Source organism: Mustela putorius, unplaced genomic scaffold (assembly GCF_011764305.1).
Source record: "Mustela putorius furo isolate JIRA1106 unplaced genomic scaffold, ASM1176430v1.1 tig00000738_pilon_pilon_pilon, whole genome shotgun sequence".
NCBI lineage: Eukaryota > Metazoa > Chordata > Mammalia > Carnivora > Mustelidae > Mustela > Mustela putorius.
In genome coordinates this window covers 8,846,393-8,857,175 of record NW_025421463.1, presented here as the reverse complement: position 1 = coordinate 8,857,175, position 10,783 = coordinate 8,846,393, and the positions used below count along the sequence as shown (strand labels likewise).

At 55.0% G+C, this 10,783-nt stretch overlaps 1 protein-coding gene across 1 annotated transcript; it reads right to left on the bottom strand.

The window, feature by feature from the left end:
* Positions 1-980: 980 nt before the first annotated feature.
* MB (myoglobin) lies at positions 981-10,455 on the bottom strand. The gene is made up of 3 exons (XM_045083951.1): positions 10,227-10,455; positions 5,041-5,263; positions 981-1,676 (listed from the first exon to the last, which is right to left on the bottom strand). Exons 1-3 carry the CDS (start codon positions 10,319-10,321, stop codon positions 1,530-1,532), a joined length of 465 nt encoding a protein of 154 aa, XP_044939886.1. The 5' UTR covers positions 10,322-10,455; the 3' UTR covers positions 981-1,529.
* Positions 10,456-10,783: the final 328 nt, after the last annotated feature.

Below are 10,783 nucleotides of genomic sequence, written 5' to 3'. Positions count from 1 at the left end.
AAGGACTCCCAAAGCCTGGGGCAGACCGAGGAGGGGGACCCTCTCATGCTCTTGCGGCTACAGCTGCATAGCCCGATGGATGAAGCTTTTAGGATTTAGGATGTATCTACGCTAGCAGAGGAGCTCCACCCTGTTCAGCTGCTGGGAACCTTGGCATGGTCTGAGGTCAGGCTCACGGCTAGGGGTTGGGTCCCGAGGATTCAAGGGCAGGGGTGACTAGGTCACTTGTCCTGGGAGTTCCTGGAGCTTTATGAGGCTGGGGATTTGGGGCTTCCCGGAGTTGGTATTCTGAGTCTTGGGTGCTGTTCGAGGCCCTCCCGGCTCGGGTGCTCCGAGGGACTCAGGCCACCTTTTCACAGGCCCTGTCCATGGCCTCAACCTGCAGCCTAGCCACCACGGTCACGTGCCAACATTTTATTCTGGGTCCCCGCCACAACATCACACATTCCGTCTGTGTGCGCAGCATTTGTAGACACGGATCGTGTCTCCTGGCCTGTGTTTGTGAGTTATTCCCCATGCGTCTGTCCTTTCTCTGTGGCCAGAAGGTCAGTGCCTGTCACCGGCTGGCCACCTCTTTGTCTCCCCAGCTGGAGTCCCGGCTGCCTCCCCAGCTTTGAACCCGGCTTTGCAGTTCACTAGCCGGTGTCCTTGGTGTGTTATTGAAGTTGCTGTAACCACGGTGATCGCCTCCCCCTGGGCCCTCTCCTTTGGGCGCCCTGTAGCTGTTTGCCTCTTACTGCAAAGCAGCCCACCGCCACCACCGGACAGGACTGCCCCCCTCCCATCCTGCACCCAGCACTGTCCCCAGCACTGAGGGGTGCTCTAAGGAAGGCAGCGTCCTGTCTCTCTCTCCCTCCTGCCCTGTTTCCCTCCTCTCCTCCTCTCTGCCGCACAGGTTGTCTGCACACACCCTCCAGCCATTTCTTCCTTGGGGACCCCTTCACTTGCTCCAGGAGAAGAAGTTCACTAGGGAGAGGCTGTGATGTTGCAAGGTCTTTTATTAAAACCAGGTGAGTCACTCCATTGGCTGAGAAGGCACACTTAACGTTCCAGACCCCCGCCGCCTCTCTCTCGGGATGGACGGTCGCCCTCCGCCCAGACCTCTTTCTCATTGCAGATGGACATTTGTTGGGGGGGGGGGGGGAAAGGGGGTGGAGGTGATGGGTCAGAGCATCTTTATGGCCGGGCCTTGGTTTATGGCTTGGATTTGGGATTAGAAGGTGAAGGTGTGGTTGCGTTTGGAGGCTGGAGGAATTGGGCTGGAGTTGAGGAGACAGGCAAATGAAGTGAGCAAAGGGCCGCACATCTCCTGCTTCCCGGGGTGACGCCCCTCCACGAGGACCCCAGGCCCCAGTCTTGCGAAGCCATCGGAACAGCCTAGCCCAGCCCCTCGGCCTCTCCCCCCGCAACCTCTCATAAACAAAGCAGACACTCAGAAGCAAACTACACGGCTACACGATCACGGCCCACCTGACCCTGGGCCCCGGGGCCCGAAGGGGTGGGGGTGGGGTGGGGCGCCCAGCTGGGACTCAGCCCTGGAATCCCAGCTCCTTGTACTTGGCAGCGATGTCGTTCCGGAACAGTTCCAGAGCCTTCTTCATGGCCGCCTGGGCTTCGGCGCCGAAGTCCCCGGCATGCTTGCTCTGCAGGACCTGGATGATGGCGTCTGAGATGAACTGCGGGGGTGGGGGGAGATGGGAGGGGCGCCGGTCACAGGGGCGCACAGTCCAGGATCTAGATGGGAATCAGACTGAGCCCCACCTTATCTGTATTCCACGGCTGGTTATGGAGCGCTTATTACACACCAGGGGGGTCTCCACGGTGTGGAGGGGTTAACTCCTTCTCTCTCTACCACCCCTCGAGATAGGTGCCAATGAGGAACCAAGCCCGTGTCAGTGCAGGAGCCCAGGACACCACCGCCCTGCTGGCAGCAGAAAGGAAGGGAAATGCTCCCATTCCATGGCTTTGCCCAGGATTTTGCAGTCAGAAAATCTAGAAAGAAACTATTTCCATTTGTATTTAATTTTTTGCATTTGATAGCTTAGTGTGGTTATTGCTTTAAGTAGGCTACTTGGGGAGGGGGGGTAGACCAGCATATTTCTGTGCCAAGCACAGAGCAAGGGCTCAGAATTATTGGCGGGCTGGAAGGAGGGAGGGCGAGGAAGGGCTGAGGCCTGCGGCTTCCGCTGGGACCCAGCCTGCCCCAGCCCAGCCTTGCCTCTCCATCCCCACATGTGCTTAGACACCCACAACGTCATTACTAGGAACACCTACAGCATGGCTCTTTAGCGACTGAAAGATCTCGTGGATATAAAATGCTACTGGGCCTTCTGGACAGGGAGTCAAGATTTGATGCCAGCCACCACCCTGGCTAGAGGACCAAGCGGTGTCACTTTACAAAGGCCCAGACAGAAAAGAGCCAGCCTAAGGTCACCTAGCAAGTGGACGGCAGAGCTGGAATTTGCACCCAGGGGCTTGTGGGCAAATGGCTGCCAGAGCCAAGAACAGACACGGGGACCGCACCTCAGTTGGCTTTTCCCAATTTCTCAGGGCACCCCAAGTGCAGGTGACTACAGACAGGTGGCTGGGTGGGGGGCACAGGGTGACCGAGGGTTTAGGAGGCACACATAGGGCAATACCCAGGGAACACGGCTCTGCCTAGAAATAGCAACAGCAGGGCACCCAAGGTTGGTTTCGGCTCAGGTCATAATCTCAGGGTCATGAGATCAAACCCGGCGCTGGGCTCCACCCCGGGCATGGAGCCTGCTTCAGATTCTCTCTCTGCCTCTGCCCCTGCTCCTCCCCCTCCCCCATGCTCACTCACAGTCTCTCTCTCTCTCAAAAACAAAAAAGATAGGAAAGTGAGAGAAAGGGGGGAAAAAAAAAAGAAACAAGGACAGCTCCACAAACCCCTGTCTTTGGACATCGATCTGGACATATGTCCCAAAACAAAGTTGGGGTTCGGGCTGCCATGAAGTCAGTCCTCCCCCTGGAGAACGTGGGAGACTCAGGTTCCAGGCTCTGCTCTGTTGTGACCCCCAGGGGTGACTTCACCATAAAACAGGGGCTCAGCTGGCCCCATCGGGTCCCCCACTGAGCCCTTCCTGAGTTTGGAGCACAGCCGCTAATACGGGTAAGTGGGGGCTGGGGCAGCCGGACAATTGAGAAAAGCTGCCTTGACATCCAGCACCCACCGTGGCGCCCTCACACCCCACTGGGAAGCAGCCGCCCCCTAGAGAGAGCACGGAAGGATGTCCCTGAGTGCGAGCGGAGAGCAGACAAGTTGTATTGTGAGCCCACCACATGCCACCGGGGTTCAGAAATGGGGAGCTCACACTCCAGCCAGGAGACAGCTGGGAAAAGAGATAAATCCCAGTGCAGACAGGGTGGGCGCCATGACAAGGGATAAATATAAAGTGGCTTTGCAGGGGAGAGACGGGGGGTGCCCACTGACAGTCACATGCAGAGAAGGTGGCTTCTAAGCTGGGCCCTGGAGGGGGGACAGGGGTCTGCTGCCAAGAGCAGATGGGGAGGGCAGGGGCCTCAGCATGCAGAGTCTCGAAGGCAGGACCCGCTCCTCACGTCTGTGATGCTGAGCGTGATGGGCAGGCTGGGTTTTCTCTGTATGATTTGCGGGGTCAGCTGGGGCGTGGGGAGGTGAGGCTGTGAGGCTGAAGAGGTGGTGGTGGTTGATGGTAGACATTGTGCCACAAGGGATTAAGAGCTTGAGTTCCCAAGTACCGGTAGATCAGACCGTGCCTACTGGCTCATTAGCTGTGTGACCCTGAGCAAGCTACTTAACTTCTCTGATACTTCGTTTCCGAATCTGTAAAGTGGGTATGAGAGGGTATGGCACGGAGACTGCTATGGCCTGCCCCATGTCCATCTTCTCCTTCTTTCTTGGTAACAGAACACTAGCTGTAGTTGGAGTGGCAACAGACCACCGTTCCCAGCTTTCCATGCAGGTGGGTGTGGTCTTGTAACTAACTTCTGGCCAATAAAACTGTTGAATGGGATTTCTAGGACTCCTTAAAAGAGAGCTTTCCTCTCTTCCTCGTGCTTCTTGTTTGGAACATGGATCAGATGGCTGGAGCTCTAGCAGCCGTCTTGGACCATGAGCCAACTTTGAGCAGCACAGAAAGAGCTTGTATCCCTGGTGGCTGTGGGGTGCCCACACCAGCTCTGGACTCCCTACCTCTGCACTTACTTTGTGTCAGTGAAAAAGAAGACCCGGAATGCAGTTCCTAACCTCAGAGGGGACTGAGAATTCCATACAGTGATCCAGGCGACTGCCTACCATGGCCTATCCTTACGGGTAGCCATGACCACGGTCTTTATCCTCATCACTGCACCAGCCTGCCCCCTGCTCCCTTTCCCAGGGGTTGCACCTACCCCTAAGGCCCTTTATCCTCGTGCTCCCTCTCACCACACCCCTCCCTGCACTGGTTATAAAGGCAGAACCTGAAGCTCAGGCCCTGCCCACCCTACCTCTCAGCCCATCACAAGAGATTCAAACCAATTCCCCTTGCCTAGGACCCCAGGGCGCTCTCTTTTCATCTGTAAAGATGCTGGAGCCAACGGCGCCACCTGCTGGCTAACCGGAGGAGCACCCGCCACTCTACTGTGGCTCAGGGTGGCACAGGGTTCAGGAGCTGGGAGGTGGAGGTGGGGTCTGGAAGAACAGAACCCTAGTTTGAATCGGGGAGTGTGCCAGGGACAAGCGATCGCCTGTGCCTCCATTTACTCATCTGCCCAGTGGGTACAATAATAATGGTACCTTCTTGTGAAGGGGAATGCAAGGGGTGCCCCCAATATCCATTCTCCCCTTCTTCCCCTGGATGACATACTGATTTGGGGGAGAAGTGGGTTTACTCTCAGTGACCCCCCGAGGAAGAGACAGTAAGCGACAGCTCATCTCACAGATGAGGGCCCTGGGGCACAAAGAGGAACCCCGTGGGCAGAGCTGGGACTGGAACCCAAACTGCATCCCCCTGAGGCCTGTCCTTCCACCGTCCCGCCCACCCCGGCCCCACTTCCCACCTCCAGGTACTTGACGGGGATCTTGTGCTTGGTGGCGTGTGACTGGGCCAGCGGCTTGAGCTCCGCCTCGTGCTGCCCCTTCTTCTTGAGGATGCCGCCCAGGGCGGTGAGCACAGTGTTGCCATGCTTCTTCAGGTCCTCAGAACCCTTCATCTCATCCTCCGACTTCAGGTGCTTGAACTTGTCAAACTTCTCCAGGGTCTCGGGGTGGCTCTTAAAGAGGCTGTGGGCAGAAGGTGGATGGGAATCAGACACAGGAATGAACATGGGGTTCTGAAGGGGCCAAACCTGAGTTCCAGGCTGGGCTCCTGCTCCTTCCCAGCTGTGTGACCTTGGGCAGGGCACTCTACCTCTCTGGGCATCCGCTTCCTCATCCAAGCAAAGGGGATGACTGGTCCCTACCCAGAGTAGAGGCGCTGTGATTCAATGAGCGCATATACGCTCAGCACAAGCAGCGCGCTCAACAAAGACTCAGCTTTGTGGTTTTTCTTATCCTTATGACCTGTCTCTTCTGCATTGCCACTGGGAAAGGCGGGAAGGAAGGACGTGTCTGCATTAGTCAAACAACTTTCTCTAAGTTGTTTGAAGAGTAGGTGACTAACTGGAATCAGGGAGAGGAGGTGGCGTAACTCAGTGTTACAAGGCTGATGTGTGGAAGGGCCAGCTGGAAACAGATCTGAGTGACTCAAAAAAGAAAGAAAGAAAGAAAGAAAGAAAGAAAGAAAGGAAGGAAGGAAGGAAGAAAAAAGAAAAAAAATGATGCAGGGGACCATCTCTGCAGTTTCCTACCTAGGGGTCATCCTTCAGTTGCTTGCATACTTCCAGCTACAGGAGGCTCACTACCATATGTGATGGCCGGTCCACTCCAGATTAACTCTCAGGCTCAGAAAGTTCTTGCTTATTTTGCTCAGACTCCCTGTCCCTCCCAGGCTCCTCCCAGTGGGGGTTGGTGAGGCCCCAGGGGGAGCCACCTGCCAAAGACCAGGTCCCAGCTCCAGCCAGGGAGCCAGTGATCTGGCCACAGAGGGAATTTGCCCTTGAACCTGAGCAGCCACCTGGAGACTTGGACCTCAGTATTTCCTGCTGTGGAAAGGTGAGTCTTGGTTAAAGGGAGTCCTAGCTGCCGCCTAGGTGGGAATGGTTTTCCCCATTTCACTTATGGGCGAATGGACCGCAGAGGTAAGTGATGTGCCCAGGGTCACGTGGCTGGCTGGTGGCAAAGCCCACAGCAGAAACTGGCTGGTTCTAGAGCTCATGCTCTCTGTCTCATGTCACACCCCGAAATGTTTGCAGGAATGACCCTGTCTGTCCAGGCTTTCCCTCCTCTTCTCTAATGGGTTCAGGAGTGTTTCCCTTTCGTAGCTTCTTAGCTAAGTGACAGCCTCCAGCCCTGCTGCGGACACACCTCAGTTTCTGGAAGCTTCTCACAGCACACACCCATATTCACATGCCTGCACACCCAGACACACACAAGCGTGCACAGGGTAGCACCAATAGGGAGTGCACCCTTCTCCCAGAAGCGAATCCCTCCTGCTTCTCCAGAATGCCCAGGGCTGTCTATGCCCTCTGCCCAATGTCACCACCTCACTACCCCGGGGCCCCTGCTCAGCCAAACTGTGTGTGTCACTGACAGCTCATCTCTGGCACTTTTCACCCAAGGGTCCCTGAGCTCCTCTTATTATCTGGTGGCAATAATCCCCGCCTGACAGACACAAGACCTAGCCCCCCCCCAGGGGAAAGCTGGAGGTCGGGACACTGGAGGGAGCTCTCAAGGACCGGATCCCCAAGGCAGCCAGGGTCTCAGATATTCTGGGAGACCCCCCCAGAGGTATAGGAGAAAGAACATGGGACTGAGAATTATGAAACTGGGTTCTGGTCCCTGCTCTGTCTCCAACGTGCTGTGTGACATTGAAGAAGTCACTCAACTTCTCTGGGTCTTGATTCATCCATCTATAAACCAAAAGGGTTAGTCTAGTTGATACTTCAGCCTCCAAATTCTAAGGCTTGACCCCTGCCTCACCTTCCACTCTCTACCAGTGAGGCAGCGAGGGAGCCCAGATTTACTTCCGACAGTGCAGGAAAATTGGGCTGATCCGTGCTCACCAGATCATTCTGGCACCATTCAGCCACGTCCCTTCCTGAGCCCACAGTCCCGTCCCTGGGAGCCCCAGGCAGGCACAGAAGGCCACACCTGGATTTACCTAATGGCATGTCCCTGTGAATGGACAAAGGAAGGCCTCACCCTGCGAAGAATGATGGGTTTTCTCTACGGTTGCAGAAGCCCTTGCCTGCCTGTCTTGTCATCTTCCATCCTATGTCCACCTGCTTGGCCCATCACAGGCCTGCAGGCAAGTCAGCGAGAAAGGAGGCCACCTCCCAGCCGTCCTCTGACCTGAGGCCCTATCAGACACCCACACAACAGACTGAGGATTCAGACTTACAGAACTCCTCTGCTTCACACCGAAGAATGGGACTGAGGAGGGGGTCCCCTCTCTGGTGTGTAGCATGGGGCTCCAGAACAGGGGTGTGATAAGCAAGGGTCCAGGCTTCCTGGATTTGAATTCCGGCTGTGTGACTCTGGGCAAGATCCTTAACCTCTCTGTTCACAATAGTGATCATAACCATCTCATAAGGCACTTGTGAGTCTTAAGTGTGTGAATATACACAAAGCACCGAACACAGGGCCAGGCGGTGTATACCGCGTAAAAATGTGCTATCTTCCCCTCCTCATTGTCGCTGCCGCCCGTATCACTTCCACGGCCACCACTGTCACCACCACCATCATCATCCTCATCGCCATCAGGTCAGGGAATCGAGTTTTATCTATAGCCACCACTGGCCGTGTTTCCTCCCTGTAACATGACAAGTATTGGCCACCAGCAGTGAGATTCAAACTTTTCGTGCCTTCAGAATTCCTTGTCCAGATGAAAAATAAATAAAGCAGAAAGGGTTTGGGCAAGAGAAGGAAAGGCAGGGGGTACACTCAGCAGCCCCCTCTCTCCTGGGCCCCCCCACTCCTGGAGCCAGGCTCTCCAACCGACCTCCTGGCTTTTATGTTCTAGACCTTTATGATCATGTCCTTGGAGCCAAGCCCCTCGTGTTTCATTAGCAGGCTCAGCCGAACAGAATTTGCTGTCTCTTATAATCAGGGGAATAGGAGAAATGACCTTGCCAAGGTCAGTAAGGAAGTCCAGGCTCAGCGTCTGGAACGGAACCAAGAGACCAGCTCCCACCAAGGCACGTGCAGCCCTGGGAGTTAGCATTCCCTCCCTCTCCTCCACACGGGGGTGGGGGCAGTGGTGAACCTCTTCCCCAGTCCGCAAACACTAAAAGGGCAGAACCAGTTGGCATGGTCTCTGCATGTCCCACAGCCTAAGACGTGACAAGGCATTGGGCTTTCTGAGACCTTCCAAGGGCTGGAGTCTCAGGCATCACGTCTCATCCCTGGTCCCTGGCCCCTGGCAGGCCTCCCTGTTCTAGCCTGGGGAGGGAGGGAATGTTTCCCCTGATGACATAATACCCCAAGTCTCCTTCAAGTCACTGCCTTGGGGGCTGGCAGCTCCCAGATCACCTCAGAGAGACTCATGCTTGGCAAACTTGGTCCCCAACCCCAACTTCCCTGTCTCTTCTCTCCACAAGCACGGGAGGAGCATGGGCTCAGGGAATGCCTGGACATGAGAGCGGAAGGGGACCTCAGAGACCCCGGCGGACGATGGCTTCACTCAACCAATAGGCAAATGGGACCCAGAGAGGAGGAGTAACTTGTCCAAGGTCACGTCCAAGCAAACGTGGCTGAGAAGCAGATGTCAACTTGGGAGGATCTTTTGTCCTACCAAACAGGACCTGTTGCAGCCTCAGCAGCCTGCTGTCAGGGATGGAAGGAGAAAGACATCAGGAAACACCCCAACGATGCCAGTCAGAGACAACAAAGAACTTGACCATCCTTCCCCAGGTGTTTCTAGCATGGACCACTAAGGACTCGGACTTAAGATCACAGAGCTTACGGGACTGGCCATTCTCCCCAGACACGGGAGCTAGAAATGAGCGATGCCCAAGGGAGACCAAAAAGGCATCTGAATGGAAGAGCAAATCCTGGCTCACAAAGTAGAAGAAACTCATCTATAAATTAAAATGTGAACGACAACGTATCCACTCGGGGCAGCTCTGGGCCCCCTAGCTCCCAGGGGCAGAAATGTTGATTTATATCCCATTAGATACTTGACTCGTGCTGGCCCAGAGCATGAGAGATGGGACCAGGAGAAGAGGGATCTAACACCACCTGGGGTTGAGGGCGATGGGAAAATAAAATCCCACAGGCCATTCTTTACGTACAAGGCTTAGGATTTTGTTTCTTTGTTTATTCAGAACCCTTTACTATAGCAGTGAAGATGCCCTTGGAGACCACCCCCTTCAGAGCCCTCCAGTTCAAGACTTCCTCGACATCAAATGTCACGAATGGGCCCCTGTCTTCTGTTTTCTAAGTATAATACTGTGAAGGTCCTTAGTCTGGCTCTGTCCATAGCAACTACTAGCATCCTCTCGAAGCTGCCGTATTCCAAAACAGCAACAGGCCCCTTCAAGCATTATCTTATTCAATTCTCACTTCTGCTCTAAAATGCAGATATCAGCATTTTCCCCCATTGTACAGAGGAGGAAATGGACTCAGAGAGGTTGTGCACCTTCCCCAAGGTCACGCAGCTGCTCAGTGGCTGAGCCCATTCTAGCACTGCAGGTCTCTTCTTGAAGACCATGTCTTAGCCTTGACAGTTCACAGACCTTAAGGGATTTGTGACTCGGGGGAGGTCCTGTCCCTCTCGGGTCCTTTTTGTCCTCAACCGTTAAGTGAAGCAACTGGACAAGATCTCTCAGGGCCCAAGAGATTGCTTATTCCGTCTACAATTCTAGGAGTCCTCTCAGTGCGCACTAGGCACCCAGCATTTGAGTACCAGACTTCTCCTGCTGCTGACACAGGCATGGGCGGGATCTCTTTTCTTCTCTTCCTTTCTGGACTCAAGCCCCTGACACAAGCAAAAGAGAACCAAGTGGGGGTTTTATGCAGCTAACTGGTCAACCCCAGGCAACTGATGCAGCCAACTGGTCAACCCCAGGCAACCATTCCACCTTACAAGCACACCCTTGATCTTTGGGGAGTGAGTGACAGAGGCAATGGAATCTCTTCCTTTTACCTGATGAGGACCGCCTGCCCATGGCCCGCGAGGTCAGCCTCTACCTTCCCCCAGACGTTCAGCACCAACTGCCATTCCCCGTCGCTGAGCCCCATGGTGCAGTCTGAAGAAGACAAAAAGAGCAAGTCCGGCTGACTCGGTGTCCTGGCTCTGACAGCTGGGGTTTGAGATCGTCTGGCCCCAAAGGGATTTTATACTTTCACTGAAGCTTGACACAGATCACTTGACGGCTTGCTCACTCTCTCTCTCTCCTCCTCCTCCTCCTCCCTCCTTTGCATGCAGGGTCTAATCTTTTCCTTTCTGTAGCTCTCACATGGAAGCTATTTTGGGGCAGGTGCCATTGTGGGGAGGTAGGACAACTCAGGCCACAGGGGCGTGGGGGTGTTTTTGCATGTGGCAAGAGCAGGGAGAAGGCTGGCCCACTGTCTGCAGTCTCAAAGGCCAGCAGAAAGGGCACCACCAAGGCCAACGCCAGCAGCCTGAAACTCAACTCTCCCCGTTGTCAACCATCCCAGGAGGAACTGTCATGTTTCCAAGCTCACGCAGCAGCACGCTGG

Coding starts and splice junctions, on each gene's coding strand:
- MB (XM_045083951.1), bottom strand. CDS start 10,321: ATGGGGCTCAGCGACGGGGAATGGCAGTTGGTGCTGAACGTCTGGGGG. Junction 5,264..10,226: donor GGGCAGGCGGTCCTCATCAG/GTAAAAGGAAGA, acceptor TTCTGCCCACAG/CCTCTTTAAGAGCCACCCCG. Junction 1,677..5,040: donor TCCCCGTCAAGTACCTGGAG/GTGGGAAGTGGG, acceptor CCACCCCCGCAG/TTCATCTCAGACGCCATCAT.